Source organism: Bemisia tabaci, chromosome 5 (genome assembly GCF_918797505.1).
Source record: "Bemisia tabaci chromosome 5, PGI_BMITA_v3".
In the NCBI taxonomy this organism is placed as follows: domain Eukaryota; kingdom Metazoa; phylum Arthropoda; class Insecta; order Hemiptera; family Aleyrodidae; genus Bemisia; species Bemisia tabaci.
In genome coordinates, this window is record NC_092797.1 from 35,277,632 (window position 1) to 35,295,031 (window position 17,400).

A 17,400-nucleotide genomic window follows, 5' to 3' on the forward strand; every position below is an offset into this window, starting at 1 on the left:
TAATTAAAGGTGCTGTCTCTTGTATCACTGAAAGACGACAAAATTAGAAATTACTATACTCTCAGGAAATGAGAGATTTTGTAGCCTTTTCTCGTTTGTAATTTTTTATTCTGAATCCGATTTTTTTTTATGCCTACATTTAAAAAAATTGCAAAATTTGCCGCCCCCTAGATTTGCCGCCATGGGCCGCGGCCCATGTGGCCACCCCCTTCATCCGGCCCTGGACTCTCGATCATACACAAAATGCATACTTCGCCGTGCACCGTATTAAAGCACGGGAAAAATGTGACGGCTACACGGAAGAAGCGTTCTGCCTTCATTTCACGAGATAAGCAAAAGTAAACCCTTCGGGGCTATATTAGTGGTATCTGAATTATGAAAAGAAGAGCGGAACGCAGGGACTACCAATTAATCTTAGATTTCTTTGATAATGAAGCTCTTACTGAACGAATCCTCATTAGATGCATTTTTTTTCACATATGTAAATCGTCATTAGAAGAAATTCATACTTCGAGCTGATAAAAAAATGTCACATCTCTACACAGCGTCCAAAGTTGAAGTCACGTGGCTGTCAAGGCTTGAACTTAGACCCATGTGAAAAAAAGAGTGTGGGGATGTTCTGAGTGACCTTCCGTTGGATCAACTTTTTATCAGCCAATATTCAACTTCAAATCAATGAATCTATATTCAATAAATCGATTTTTCACATTTAAATCGTTAAGTGACAAAATCCTGACTTCTGACAGGTCGATGAAAACGCGTATTGTCTCTACGAATCAAAGGAATGGGTCGGCAAATACGTAACTCTTACGCCAAAAAGAGTACAAATAAATTAAAAAAGAAAGACAGATATTGAGTGAATTTACAGCAAATTGGAGCTACTGTTGATGCGGATGTTGGAAACTTGTGCTGACAAATTGGGTGCGTCAAGTTTCACAAAAAAAAAAAACTAGTTCAATATTCACTATTCAGCTAACTGAGCGGAAACTATTGATTGTTCCTCTAAAAAAGCAAGCCGGGACTCTATTACTGCCGTGCTAAGGAAGAACGCCGTAAGAACATTCGAGAGTTGCCAAATTTCTCCGGATGAAACTTATATTTCTGAGGAGGTTATGAATATATTTCCTTAAAATTTTCATGAATTTTTGGTGAAATTGTGAACAAAATTATCTGTAAGATTCCAATAAAAATATTCATAAGTTTACCGAGAAATTCGCGTTCTGTCAAAGAAAAATTGGCAACGCCTGACGGTTCATACGGCATTTTTTCCTTCGGACGGCAGAATAGAGATATAACGTAACAAGTATCCTTGAGAAGGCAACAACGAGAGAGTTGGCAACATTGAATGCCGGACAAGCTTGAAGTAAACAATGCGACGCGATGTAGCCACGACACAACAGACTCGCCGTAGAATGCGATGAATAACGTGCAGTTTAACATCAATGAGAAAAGTTCGAGACTTGGAGGCGTTATTTAAAGCGAGCCGGGAAGCCACGCCGCGCCCCACTATACGGAGGGGGCCAGACAGGGTACGGGGACAGGGATCCGCCGGCTGGTCCACTGCCGTGCTACGGAAAAACAACGTAAGAATATTCAATTATGGCTAAAACGCTCCCGCTAAAATAGTTATTTCTGGAGAAAATTTTAGAACTCTTTTCATAAAAATTTATGGATGCTTTAGATCAAATTTAGAAAAAATTCTCAACAAAATTGGTGGGAAAAAATTCAGATCCGCGGATTGGTCCAATGTGTTGCTACGTATAAACGCCGTAAAAACATTCGGATATACTTCAATTCCTCCCAAAAAAATAATTATTTCTAAACAAAATTTAAGATTTCTTTTCTTTGAAACTTCTGGATGCTTTAGATCAAATTAGGAAAAAAATTGGAAAAAAAATTGGAAGACAAATTTTCCAAAGTTTTGCAAAAAAATCTAGATCCGTAGATTGATCTACTGCTATGCTATCATGAAAGTTTAAGAATTCTTTCCTGTAAAAGTTTGGGGTGCCTGCGATCAAATTCAGAGAAAAAATTCTTCAGAAAATTAGAGGAAAAAAATTCACAACAGTGGTGTGACATGCTTTGCGATAAATCGATTAATCTGCCTTTGAAACCTATGGACAAGGAATGATAAACAGGGTTTTCACAACGAACAACTCAATAACCGATTCTTTGCCATATCTTCAAGTGGGGGAAAAATCGATACCGATTATCCACGCTTTGCCACTGATTCACAAATTTTCCGGAAAATTCAGATTTTATGAAAATAAATTTGGCATCGTCGGAGGGTCAATTCCGTTGGCGCCATCGAGCCTACCGGGCCTATAATCGGTGCCGACGACATAAAATTGCTGAGGATCGAAGAAAAATTGATGCGGGCGTTTTGTGACAGCAGAGCTTTCAAGCGGGAAATCGGCCGTTAAGTATTACGTAATGGGCCTAGTCGTGTCTCCATCAGTGTTTACGCTCCGATGCAGAATCGCAGAAGTGTGCTGCCGTGCTAAGGAAAAACGCCGTATGAACATTCGAGAGTTGCCAAGTTTCTCCCGATTAAAACCGAGTTTTCTGGGAGAATTGCAAATATTATTTTCCAAAATTTTTAGACAATTTAGTACGAAATTTAATCTAAAATATCTGAAAATTTCAAGGAAAAATATCCAGGAATGTTGTCCAAAGTTCATGTTTTATCAAGGGAAATTTGGCAACTCTCGAATGTTCATACGGGGTTTTTCCATAGCACGGCAGTGCGTTCCGAGAGGGCGCGGGGTAGTAAAAAACCCGGACAAGTGAGTTACGTAATTTTGAACGACCCTAAAAGAGGATAAAGCTTATGACATCAAAATCTCATTCGCTTGATTCATTACGTGTTTACTTTGGCGAACGTGTTAATGCAGCTAGGAAGGTCGGCTTGGAAAATCCACAGACATGACCGGCCGGCTATACTGCCGGGTTGAGGAAAAATGCCGTAAGAACATTCAAATGTTGCCAAATTTTCCTTATGAAGTATTTATTATTGGGAAAAATTAAGGATATTTTGTCTTGAAAATTGTAGACATTTTCGACACAATTCCGAATAAAATTCTCTACAATGACCGGAAAAAATTGCCATGGTTTCCTGGATATTTTTCGTTTCATTGGAAATGATTTGTAAACGTCAGAATGCTCACGAGGCGTTCTTCCTTAGCACAGCAGTATAAGACTATTAAAATACATTCAAATACAAAATTATTAAGTGAGATCTACTCAAAATTGCGCTTCAAGAATTTGAGATTGCCCTTTGAATTTGGATCGGAGTATGTACTCCATGTGGGGAAATCTCCTTCTATGCAAATTTTAAATGGGAGAAAAAGAAGAAATCTTATTGACATCTCTATACGCTTCTTTGTCGCTATGACTTACTCGTACCCACTTATTTCTAAATATTTTAAAGAAATAAATACGAAAGAAGGACACGAGACATAAATATGCATCGTAAAACTACTTGAACGAGGCTACACTTCTGACTATTTTTATTGTGAATCTCTATGGACACTGGAAAGTTTTCCATTAAGTTTTGTTAAGATATCCTAACTGGGTCTGAATTTGACAATGACCTGTTGAAATACATCGAAACAGTACATCAACTTTTAAATCTGTGACCCTTTGTAAGACGGCCGATAAGTTCTTTTTTCTTCTGAACATAAATAGATTGAAAAAAAGTAAATGAAGTTAGATACACATGTTCTCGATTCTTAATGAAAGGACTAGAGAGGAAAAGTGATGATGCATGAGGAGAATGAAAAACTTCCTTAAGATGCAAAAAAAAGGTAGACAAATTACAAGCTGAAAAGAAAAGATAAGCACAAAGACATTATCCTTATCTATCTTTTAAGTGGACAATGACTGGAACAAAATAGTCTCTATGTGATAGAAGGGGAGACTTCAGGATTCTGAAAAATACACCCCGATTATTCCCTGATTTCCCCCAAAATTGTTCACTCCTTGATGAATCCCGGATATTCCCAGTCCTAGATACCAGGCTTTAAAAAACGTACATAAACGGAGGAAGGAGCCAAAAACGCGGCAACTTGTGCAAACATCGACGTGCAATTAATTGGCTCTTTCGGGCTGGCCTTGTAAAGTGTACAACCCTTGAAAAATTAATTGGGATCGGTAGATTCATCTTGCCTCATTTTTCAAGTCGACTTTGTTCAAGTGCCACGAGAAAACCTGATTGAACTTCCGTGTAAACATTTCCCGAGCACTTTCTCCGAGTGCTCAACGTGGAGCAAGTTGCAGTCTGAAACTACTTGGAGGAGAATTTGTGTTCGGCGTGAAAACCTTGAAAAACACGGTGGAGTACGGTTCCTTCAGCGGTTAACCTTAGCCTCATTAAAGTGCGTTAAACCTGACGCTCGTTACGACCGGTTATGAACTCTAATCGTCTCTTTCGTACAATTTTTCCGGCTCCCGAGATTCTAAGGTTTTTCAAAATCGACGACAAGAAACTGCGACGAACAACGCTTGATTCCATTCGCGGTTCTCATTTTATCTTTTTAAGGTGACTTTTACGTGAAAGTAAAAAATCATCGACACACCGATGGCTAAAGTGCGAACCTGGGTATCTCCATTACGGTGTTTCAAAAACTCTGCTCTTATTTTATTTTTGCAAACAGAAACAAGTCAGCTATGTAGCTTGGCATTTCTACCAAAAATCCTATTAAAAGAGGAGGAAAATCCAGGAAGTTTTCGAGAAATTAAGTTAACTAGTTTAATTTCTAAAGAAAAAACTAAGTATAGTACGTCATACGTCTATATATTTCTGAAAAATGTCTTCCAAAACTCAGAATAAAAGTGAAGTGTCAATCGAATCAAATCAACAGAAACTTAACGCAAAAATTCCGATTCGATTCAAATAAATAACTCAAGAGATGATATAGTGACGACTCTTACGAGTTTGTAACACTATTTTTCTCCATTTAAGTCCATGAAAATTCCAAGAAAAGTCCATTTTTAGTCTCATCTAGAATCGATTGTTTTACATGCATTTAAATGGAGAAAAAGCAGCGCTGCAATATTGCAAGAATCACTTTGGGGCCGGGCAACTCGTCACGTTCAGAGTCAAACACGGCTCATGAACTTCCAAACTTGTAGGATCGGTTCAGGATCAAAAACCAGATTCAGTCCGGAAGTTTTTGCGAAACCACGCTGAATTCTACCAGATTTGACAACGAGGGCTGAGGAACTTGGTCGGCCGGTAAGAATAGAAGGTATGAATGAAAAAGCGTGCACGGGTATTTCGCGACCATGACGACCACGCAGCCACGCAGCGCGCCGCGCCATGCCACCTGCGCGGTGGGCGCTGCTATCGACCATTCAAACCAGGTTCATTCACCCAAAATCGGGGTCCGAATCACCGGCCGCATGCTTCATTTGTCACGAGCGCGTGAGGAGTCGTCCATTCTCAGACGACCACTTAAGTTTTGGCAAACGCTGATGACACCGACGCACAATGGACCCACGCAAAAAGGTCGGAAATGATGCGGAAACTTAACAAGCTTACGCTAATAAAAATCGAATGGTACACGGAAAAAAAGAGTACGGGGTTGTTTGATGATATAGACATTTCAGATTAATGGAGAATTTGCACACAAAAAAATTATTGTTTCATCAGAGAGTGCTCAATGAGCTGAGTTCGCAGTATTTTTCATAATTTTTTTCTGATATGCGAAATAGGAGAAAAATAGATTTAAAAGTGAGAAAATGTGCCGAGTTACGACGACATCTGGCTCATCTCCATTTAAACACATGTATTTTAGCGGATTAGGTTATTTTGTCATATTTCCTCCAATAACTGTTCAATTCAGAAACCAAGGATACCCTCGTGCCCAGTTTTCCTAGTAAAATCATTTTAAAGATGAAATTCACAAAATTTGAGACACCTGCAAATTCTGCAATAGAGTAATACGCAAATAAATCAGGTTACCAACCCAAATGTTGCGGTGCGGCCACAACGTGAAGTGCGGTACTATCAAAAATAATAGAAAATGCCTATATCATCCAACAAATTAAGGTTCTCCCACAATTTTAGGTATGAGCCCTTTACACTTTTTTTCCGTGTACAATTCGGTGCCGGAGTCTATACAGCGCCCCAAAACCGCGAGTGATAGGAATGCGAAGTGAAATTAGCACCACAAAAGCGTATGACCGTACGCAAGAAGAGTAGATTCCGCTCCGTACGAGTGAAAGTCACTCCGTGCGAGTGAAAGTCACTCCGTACGAGTGCATACGGAGCATAGCTCCAGCTCCGCATTTATATAGCTTTGGGCGCTGTATAGACTCCGGCACAGAATATAATGTCCCTTCAAAATGTTATAAAGTGTACAGTTCGGCAATAGAAAACGTAAGAGGTTTGAAAGTGGTTCATTTGATTTTCTCGTAAAATCTTTTTCAAGGAGCACCCATTAAAATTTAAAATGTAATGTAATACACAACAAAATTTGCAGTTTTAGACAAAAATGTCATGTCCGACCTCTCTGAATGGTTTGTTCCACTGTGCGATGTACTATCTCATCGCCTTACCCGAGCCGACAACGATTACCGCTTTGTTGGATGGAATGTCATCCGCTAAAAAATCTCCGGTAGCCGCAGGAGAAGAAAAATCTGAGGGCGATTCAGAAAGATGTAATCAAACGTACCGCACCGGGCACCCTGTAAGCGTAACTGAAGCAATTTTCAGGGGCTGGTCTGACACGAGGGAGAGGAATAAAGTATATGAAGAGGGGGAAAAAAGCGAAAGAATAAGAGGAGGCAGTTTAAAGTTTGAAATGACACCAAAGTTTTCACTTTCATGGTTCCAGAGTTCACGAGATGCCTCCTGAGATTACACGATAAAATTACTAGGGCTTGGAAAATTGGACGGTTTCCTTGTTGAAAGAGTCAAAAAAAGAAAAAGAAAATTTAAACCTTAACATTTTGAAGCAGTCTTTTTTTTTTTTTTTTTTTAGTGGCAGGCACACTCCCATTCAAATTATTTGAAACTCGCTAGGATAAGTGATTTTATTAGAAGAGAAGAGGGATTTTTGGGAGGGAGATGAGTCCCCAGAGGAGAGTCAAACTTTTAATCCGATCTCGTGCAAGCAATCATAACTTGTTTCTCAGTGTTGATTGAGAAGACTTCTGAGGAACAACCAAAGTTCCTATTAAAATTTTCGGGTGAACAGAGAATGAAACCACTGAAATTCTCCTACGATATACAATATTAACAAAGTAAAGCCTTGTCAAAGTGTCTTATGAGTAGGACAAGTTTTAGATCATTCCTTTTTTCAGATATCGCATTGTCCGCCTTTTCACCTTCAGTTTTTCCGGTTATGCTACGATTCTACCGAGCAGCACGAAAGTTTGCCTACAATGCTGGCTTACAGACAACAAACCTACCTGCGGTCGGAAATTAAGCGAATGAAATGTCAATTTCGAATCGTCACATTTTTATCTCTCCATCAGTTTGGACTTGGACAGAACCGATAGACGATGGTGCGAACCGACTAGTATCGTCCACTCGAGGTTCTCCTTCAATTTCGCCATGTAGGCAAAAAACCTACCGGGGAGTTCGAATAGTTGTATCTTCGAAAAACACACATTCATCTCGCCTCAAGAACTTTGATTGAACGATAAACGCCACGACGTTGTAAAGAGAGTGACGGGTAGCGTCCACTCAAGATTCTCCTTCAATTTTGCCGCATAAGCAACAAACCTTCCGGGGAGTTCGAATAGTTGTATCTTCGAAAAACACACATTCATCTTGCCTCAAGAACTTTAATTGAACCGACAAACGCCGAGACGTTGTAAACCGAGTGATGGGCAGCGTCCACTCAAGGTTCTACTTCAATTTCGCCGGATAGGCAATAAACCTACCGGAGAGTTCGAATAGTTGTATCTTCGAAAAACACACATTTATAGCTCCTTCAGATAAGGGCCTTCACTAAGACCTTATAGCTTACAATAAATTAATGTTGAACAATCTTTCTTCAATGCATCGTGATGCTAGCTCCAACTTAATACTACGGATGGAAATTAACCTCTCTCTCTATTATTGTTACGGAGTTGCCATAATTTCTTCATTTTCTGATTCCCTGACTGTTTCCTAACTTTTTTTATTTTCCTGACTCAAAAATTTCCCAATTTCCTGACTCCAATATTTCTTAATTTCCTGACTCCAAAATTTCTTAATTTCCTGACTTCAAAATTTCTTAATTTCCTGACTGAAAAATTTCTTAATTTCCTGACTTTCCCTGACATTCACACAAAATTTCCACCTATTCTTTACCTGAGTATTAGCGGGGACAAAGTTTTCTTCACTTCCTTTCTTCCTTAAACGTATTCTTTTAAAGATTCACAAATGGTTGGAAAAAAAGCATTAAACGGCTAGTTCAAAAATGACAAGTCTTAAAAAGACCATACAGGGTAAACAGTTAGCAGATCATAGAAATGTTCTATCCATTAGTAGATGTGCCAGAAATTCCCTGACTCTTCCTGGCCGCTACAAACTTCCCAACTTGCCCTGATTTTTCCGGTTTCCCAGACTGCTAACAGACAGCTCTCGTAACGGTACAGTCAACGTTGAGTCTGAATGTCCCCGGCTCATTACATTTGTATACATATACAGTCGCTCCTACAACGTACTCTGACGTTCTGCGACACCCAAACGCCACATATCGACGGTGCAAGTCGGCAATCACATAACTCGTTTGCGGTGTCTGAAAATCTCCGCAACTATGTTATTTTTTTAAAGGAGAACAAATGGACATGATTCCTTGAAGTTTTTGCAGAATTTTCCTCGCACATAGAAGAAAAATCACGGCAGTTTTAAAGAATTACCGTTGAGTAGTTTTCCGTTTAAAAAATAAAGTATGACAGGAAGTCTGCGACGTCGCAAACCGAGTTATGTGATTGCCGACTTTCACCGTCGATATGCCTATCCTCCCAGAGGTTATCGGGCAACTGACACCGCAACATCTCTTCGTCAACGCCCTTCCGCCATCCCTTTACGAGCCGTCCCCGACATTGGACGTCATTACATTCGTAAATCCATAAAAATTAAATAAAGTAAGTAAATGAAGATGAACTCACCGATCGTCGTTTATCCGACTCCGAGACAGCAGAGTTGGAGCGGTGACGGAACATGTCCATCATTTTGGAAACAGGCCCACGTGGTAGGGTGGTGCTATCCGAGCCGGCGCGCGGTCTGCTTCCCGCCGAATCACCGCTCGCTTTACTATGGTCCGCGTGACCGGTGTTCCGTTTCTGTTTCGACAGCGAATGTTCCGAGGAGTTCGACTGAGAGCGAGATTCGATGGACGCCTCGTTGGAGGAATTCGATGCACTACTGCTCGCAGACGTCCGGCTCGAGGATCCAGGCGACATCAACGAATTCTGAAACATTGCAAGTTCAAATCCTCACTCAACGTCGACACACTACGGGGTAATACGCGGTGAATGCGGGTGCAAATATTTAACCACGCTTTGAGGACGCATGTAAAAAATTTCGTTCTCTTGGGGGAACTCTTCAAATGGACGTATTTCTGTCAAACGGAACTATGTGCATTATGACGTGAGCCATGTTATACATATATTCTTATGGGTCTCAGGGCTCATGTCTTAACGTACATAGTTCCGTTTGACAGAAATACGTCCAAATAATCTGCCGTGCGAAGGAAAAACGCTTTATAAGCCTCCGGACGATGCCAAATGTAATTTGGCACATTACGCTTTTTCTGTGAAACTTTTGAACAATTTTCTTCCATTTTGCAAAGAATTTGATCTGCAGTTATATCTAAATTATCGGGAAATATCAAGGGAAAAACGTGCATAATTTTCCTCAAAAATAAGTTTTTTATCTGGATAAATTTGGCAACGTTCGAATGTTCTTACGGCGTTTTTCCTTAGCACGGTAGTAGTATCAGGGAAGTCCGCCTTAGTTTGTGACGGAGCCAAGTTTCAAGCGACCAACTTGGAACGCAAACAGAAATGCAAAGAGCATAAGATTTATCGCTCCAACTTCATTTAGGTACTATAAAATATTTGCTAACCCTTGGGGAAGTTTGAGAGCATAATTTTCTATTTTCCCCCGTATTTTTTAATGGGTCAGTTGCGCCGGTCACAGAATTGTGTTTGATGTTTCATTCTTGTGGAGAAGCTGAAACAATAAGATCTGTTGATACAGCAATTCTCGGCGTTGAACCGAGATATCACGTTTTGAAAAATTCCTTCGTGACGTCGTCCTTCGTGTTGGCGACACCCTTGGTTTCTTCCACCTTGCTTTCATTCGTTAGAAAGACACACATATTCACTGAGTACTCAACGTGAAACTCGGATGAAAGCAAGGTGGAAAAAGCCAAGCGTGTCACTACCGCGGTGAATGACGTCATAAACCGAATTTTTTTAAGCGCGATATTTCGATTAATATTGAACGTAGAAACTTGCTGTTTGAGAGACCTCATGATTGTGAGTTAATCTAAACAAATCAAGCATCCACACACGATTCCGTGACCAGCTCAACTGATCCATTGTTTTCCGTTCCGGTCTGCTCTAAATAGTTGAAGAAAACAAAATGAAATGGGGAAGAAATTAAAAAAACAAAAACAACGGGATGGAACTTCTATTGGATATCATTTTTCACTTCGGTACTACAATTTCTGGCTCAGTTAAGAAAAAACGTAGGTACCATTAGTTTCCCTATGTACATATGTTTTAACGCACTGGAAAAAAACCACATTGGATCTGGAGTCCAGACTCTTGAAAACGTTGACAATAAAAAGGACGCTTGATTCAATCAGCTTTAAACTTAAATCAAAAGGAAATACGCTCAAATTAAGAGGCTTGGTTCTTGATTTAAGCTTAAATCTGATTGAATCAAGAGTATTTTTTCTTGTCGATGTTTTTAAGAGTCTAGACTCTAGATCCAATGTGCTTTTTTTTCCAGTGTTGTGTTTGGCACTTCTGGTTCTTCATTTCTTCTACTCTGGATGACCCAGAGATTGCATTTCCTAATTGGAAAGCCAGTTGTACAAAACGTACCTGGACAGCGTTTTTCATCTGAGAGATAAAATTGGATCCGGTTTTCTTGTTCTGGGTTTTCGTTGCATCTGACTTGGAGCGGGGCCTGAAGACGTCGAAGATGGTCGGGTGCCGACGAGGCGATTGAGCTGAGGTTCTTGATGAGGCGGTCGATACCAAAATATCATCGTTGGACAATCGCCGTTCGGCGCTTGTCTTCGGCGGAGGCACGTAAGTGGGGGCGTGGACCGTATGGTAAGGCGTCAACTGAACGATTCCCCATGGACCTGGAACAGAAAACATGATTATTATCGTCGGGAGAACAATAATCATGCCAGTGCTCCCATTCCTCGGAACTAGTGAATTTTGAACCGAATTTTGAAATTCCTGAAAGGTACTGGATCTTCTGCATTTTTCGGAACTTTCTAGAAACTTTTGAAAAAATCTAAAAGGAGTTCCGGAACTTTTGACCGTCCTGGAATGGGATAGATTGAGACAAAAAAGTTCGAATTCCGGAGCTTTTGACAGTCATGGAATGGGAGCACTGAATCATGCCATCAAACGAGTTTCACCGACCAGAGCAGTTGGTGCACTCAGAAAAAATTGGACCACATTCTGCAATGAGGAACTACAATTTATGGCTTACGTTAGAAATGACATATGTGCCATCAGTTCCCCTATACAAATTGGTGTTTTCATCGATGAACCAGAAATTTTAGTTCCTTATTGCGAAATATGGTTCGTGTGTACTTATCAAATTTCATGCACAGCCAGCTAAACATACTAAAATCTGGCGAGTCTCCTTTTTTGATTGAATAAAAAACCATTTGACAGTTTTTCTTGGATTCTATAAAAAAAAAAAAATTGGCATCAACCCATGAATAACGGCGTCTGCCATTGAACTGGATAACTCGTTGTTTCTCTACTGAGAAGTCCGTTCAAGAGGCTAGGGGTTGCTTTGCCAAAATGTGTTAACATTCTGCGTGCCCCGTTAAAATGCTATGGAATGAAGCTGCTACGAGTTCCTCGAATTTGCGATTTAATTAACTAGTCCTGTGTAGCATTTCGCGAGGAACGTGATGGTGCTACTGGTTTTGTCAAAATCCACGCCTGGGCTGATACATACCTTTAGGCGGCATATCATTGATTATTAAATTGTGGGGAACAGGTTCACCTTTACAATGAGGCAAATTTTCTAAAAATTATTCTTGATTTTATGGCTTTTGACTCTTTCCGTTCAAAATGTTTTGTGTTTCGTCTTGATAATGAATCCGGTACATAGGGGCATGAGATATTCAGAATGGATTAATCTGTGATACCTTTATGATATACCTTTACCTTCTGATGTCAAAGCACGGAGGATGATAATCGTTTTTTGTATGGTTAATTTTTTTTAAAGGTGGTGTAGTTTTCTAAAAATTGTTAGTTGAAATTTTTATGAGCGAGTTCTTTCATCTCAACGGTGCTCATTTTCATCGAGGAACTCAGAACAACATTTTCTTTACAGATTATTTTGACTTAAAGCGACGTTTCTTGTCGACAATTTTTTTCTTCTTTTTTTTAATTAAAGAAACGTTGTTTTGTTTTCGTTAAGTTTAAGTTTAAAAAAAAAACAATAACAAAACAATGTTTTTTAACTCCAGAAACTAACTTTGAGATAAATCTTAAAAAAAAATAAAAGAACAAAGTTTGTCGACAAATGACGACGCTTATTTAAGTCAAAGTAACATCTCCGGAAAAACGTTTTTCAGTGAAATTAAAAACGCGTCTTCATGACAGCTGAGAACTTTCCCGCTTGTTTACTTTTCCGAGCACAATAAACGCAAACTCACTTATGAGTTGAATTTTATCAATGCGTTCATCGAGGCCTAAATGAAATTTGATAAGAAAATAAGTATTGCGATACTTTATTTCGAACCCTATACATTGCGGCTCGCACTGGAACCTTATCCCTGTTCAGTGTGCTACATATTTTTTTGTATTAACAAAATTTAAAAAAATCAAAATTCAAAATTTCAAATCAAATTTTTTTTTATTTTTTTTTTGTTTTTTGTTTGTTTTTTGTTTTGTTTGTTTTGTTTGTTTTGTTTTTTTTTCGTTATTATTTTTTTTGGTTTTTTGTTGGCGGTTACGGCTTCAACTTAGACGGTTTTTCATGGACTTAAGAGTTCAGATAGTGACTCAAGAAAAAACCACAAGCACCGTCTTGTTTTCCGGAAATCTACGTATGATCAGTTAGTCCTATCCCAGACCCCAAAACCTTTGAGTAACTCAATTAATTGATTATGAGACACTATTCTGAAAGAGGTTTAATTAGTCCTTTGACTTGCGATCTCAATCCGCCCATTCCCAGGAGGCGGGAAAAGGGCGAAATGGAATAGAGAGGGACAGCGGCGAGTCCCTAAAGGACTTCATACAGAGTGAGGAAGATGAGCTTAGTTCAGGGCCCTTGAGACCGATAACCACAGAGAATTAATTAATTTCGTGTTGATGTTTCAGGGCTCTGGACCGAGGGATCACTGAAGCCATGTAGGCTGGTGGCGGATAAACTTATTTCAGCTCACGTGACGGAACTCAACAATATGAGCCCTTGCTAGCAAACAGGGTGTCTACTAAAACCGGCTGGCCAACAATCAGTGCTTTTACAGTGCTTTTTCAGTATATTCCCAGGAAATTCAGTGCCTCCGTTTGACGAAATTCGATAAATTACGAACATTTAAATTTCTCGCTTAAATAACGAAAAAAATGACAAAAATTCCGGACCTTCTTGCGGAATTTCCGCTTTTTTTCAGTAATACCGGACTGCCCTTAAAAAATCAGTAATATTTTCGAACTTTCCGGAAATTTCAGACTTGTAGAAACCCTGGCAAACCTGGTCAATTCGTCATTTCCCGCATGAGGGAACGTAACTCCATTCCAAGATTGCAAAATTGACTAAAAAAAATTAAATTCTTTATAAAAGTGTGCTTGTGTAGTTTTAGTTCACAAGTTTTATGATTTTTGCGTGAGATTAGAGGAAAAAACAGTGGAATTCTCAGTCAGAAATATCCAAAATTGTCCTGGTAATAATGAAATTTTCGAAGGAAAATTTGGCAACATTGAAATATATTTACGTTCTTACATGAGGAAAACGGCGAATTTCGTTGCAAAGTTTTAAAATTTCGGCGGTAAATTGTTTATTTTGCTCACACAGACAGGAAAACTGGTGTTCATTGGAGATTATTGGAAATGTTAAGATATTTAAATTTTGGGCCGACTGAGCCTAAACTTAATTTCCAGACGAACCCCGAAAAATCAATTAGAACCCAACTTCGCCCGCTGGCCTAGGTGAGAATTTTTAACACCTTCTCACTTTTTGCACTTTAAACTCAAGACGAATGTAAATCCTCTGACGTCCATTACAAGAGCGAGAGAGATTGCAATTATTGCACGCGGATAAATCGCCTTCAAACACGATGGACGCAGCCAAACGTACAGTGTGTTTTGCATCGCTCGCAGACGGCGCGGCGCGGCGCGGCGTGGCGCGACTTCGCGTCATGTTAACGACTCGTGGCGCCGACTTACAGCGTTTTTCATCTAGAATTGAATTTAAAGAATTTGAAAAGCAAACTCTACGGATTGAAAAGTGGAATACTTTTCTTTCGGCGTGGACTCCACTCTTACAAAACGGAAGCAACTCTTTTTGTGGTGTTAATTCGGCTGAAATAATGCGGATTTCACTCTACTTAATAATCTGACTCGAATTTTCAGGCACCTATTATTCTGCCGTGCTAAGGAAAAACGCCGTATGAACATTCGAGAATTGCCAAATTTCCACCGATAAAATATTTATTGTGAAAGCAAGTTATACATATTTGTCCTTGAAACTTTCAGATATTTTAGATTAAACTGGGAAAAATATTGTCTGAAAAATGGGAAGACAAATATTCATAGCTTTCCCAATAAATTCGTATTTTATCAAAGGAAACTTGGCAAAGCAGGAAGGCTCATACGGTGTTCTTCCTTAGCACGGTAGCGTTGTGTTCCGAATTTCACGCCGATATTCCTGACAGTGTGGATGATATAGTCGTGATCAAACCGGAAGACCTATTGTCACTTTTTGACTGAGGAATTGTGATACTCTTATAATCATAATGTACGTTCAATGAGCATCATTAGTCTGCAAAATCAAAAATTCTTCAAATGAATCATTGAAGTTACAGAATCAGCGGAGAGATCTCCGCGCTTCCAGGACTTTATGTCCACCTACCTTTCGTCCATTAAATGTACACCGCTATTAATGTCCACTAAACGTTAAGTCCAGACTTTATTAAGTCCACATGATTTAATGTCCAAAATTGTCCAAATTGTGGACATGTTAGGTCCACATTTTTTTCTTCTCATTTAAATGACAGGAACCACCTCATAAATAAATGCATACTACTACTCCCTTCATTCTTAAAAACATTTCATTCATGAATCAAGTCTTGAAAGAGTTAGATAGTTATTATAATTTTAAGACATTCAGCGTCTCAGGCTATTAACGTCTTTACAGATAATTTTGAAAATGGGAGTATAAACGAAGAACAGTCTCTAAGAGCAGATAAAAACATATGTTCATGTGCACACTGTACGGATATGATGAGATGAAAACCATAGCGGGAGCCTAGGAAACGCTCAAATGCCAAATTAAACATTTTTCAGTAACAGATGCAGTCAAAATATAAAGTCCTCTTTAACTAGTTATTTCGTGCGCCTTCAATCTTGTAGGGTACTGCGCAACGCCTCTGACGCGAAATAGTTGCTTAAAGCGTTGCGGCGCGGCAGGCAACCAGCGTGAAACGCGCATAGGCGCCTACAAACCTAACGGGATACTTCACGCGTTGCGCAAAGCGTGAAGTATCCCGTTAGGTTTGTAGGCGCCAGTGCGCGTTCTGCGCTGCTAATACGCCGCTCCGCTCTGTGTTAAGCTCTAATATTTAAACTCGCGGAGTCAGCGTTTTTCAACTCATGATTTTGAAATGTTTGCACTCTCTGCATTGATTATTCCCTTTTAAACTGATGAAAAAGAAATATGTACTACTGGAAAATATAATGTGTTTTTTGTAAATATAATAGTGGTTCCGTGTCAAATTGAATGATTTCCAAAGCATTCAAGTTTATTCTTTTATCTTTTGGGCTTTTACTGTGCTGCAGCGTGGTGTAAGCGCAACTAAACGCTCAAAATTGGACGTATTTGACTCAAGGAGGTCGATGTGCGGACTAAAATATGACGCTTGAATTTGATTTTAGTGGACTTTACATTTGTGGACTTAACTTAGTGGACGTTTAAGTAATGGACTTAACAATAGTGTGGGCTTTAGAACCGTGGACGTAAAAATTGTGGACGAAAAGTCTGTGGACGTAAAAAAAGTGTACATGAAGTCCGTGTACCATCTCCGCGAGGGAGGTTTGAGGTTACCTTTAAGACATGTGACATATTGTGCAACTTACCCGTTCGAGTTCTGCGTCCGCCATAATGGGTCATACTACTGCGGCCGTCCACATCTTCCGGTCCCAACTCCTGAAACACATCAGACAAAATAAATACATAAGATTGATAATGACTCATCATGCCAGGAGCTAAGGCTTGACATAAAGTTTGGGATGCTTTAAGAAGAGACGGAGAGGATAATTCCCTTCGCGCAGATCAAACACGGCTATCAAATAAATAAATTGTTTTAGAATTTCTCCAGATAATCCCTTCTTAAAATGACAATAAAGAAAATAAAACTATAAAAAAACATATTAAACTTAAAATTACAATGATAACTCTGGTAAAATATACCTAGCACTTGAAGGTAGGCTTCTGAGGATGCCATATCCTCTTATCTGTTATGACCAACAGGTGATTTGGTTTTTTTTCTATTTTTGGTCGATTTTATTTTTTACTCTTTCGTTGCCAGAAGGATTGAAATCATCCCTAGAGGTCCCAAGAATCTTGATGTGAATCTTTTGCCTTGTTTACCCATATTCTTGTATCTTTTACGTCGAATTATGGCTATTTTTGAATACTGTTCTTAACCAAGGAAATTAGATCCCGATGGATACAATTAGAACCAAGTCAAATTTCCAAAAAAATGAGTTGAAGGCGATTATGCCATTTCTTCTTTTGCAGAGAAGGAAAAAAAAGGTAGACAAATTTTTTAGTAAACCGAAGAAAGATATTATATTATCTGTTGCTTTGAGTCGTTCGAAAAGAATCCTGCTTCAACATCCTCTGTCTGTACTAACTTCAACTTGGTTATTAAAAAAGTGCCTCAGTTGACTATTTGCCTGCGACTTATCAAAGCTATGAACTGTAAGGGGAGCTAACAAAAATACTGCAACAAATATAGCAAATACATA

At 39.2% G+C, this 17,400-nt stretch overlaps 1 protein-coding gene across 1 annotated transcript in view; it reads right to left on the minus strand.

The window, feature by feature from the left end:
• The window catches only part of SNF4Agamma (SNF4/AMP-activated protein kinase gamma subunit), a 192,270-nt gene that overhangs the window by 139,255 nt on the left and 35,615 nt on the right, over positions 1-17,400 (minus strand). Inside the window, exons 3-5 of the mRNA XM_019056809.2 lie at positions 16,507-16,576; positions 11,056-11,321; positions 9,109-9,411 (exon numbers count right to left, since the gene is read on the minus strand). Of these exons, the coding sequence (XP_018912354.2) occupies positions 9,109-9,411; positions 11,056-11,321; positions 16,507-16,576 (639 nt within the window). The remainder of the gene's footprint in view (positions 1-9,108; positions 9,412-11,055; positions 11,322-16,506; positions 16,577-17,400) is intronic.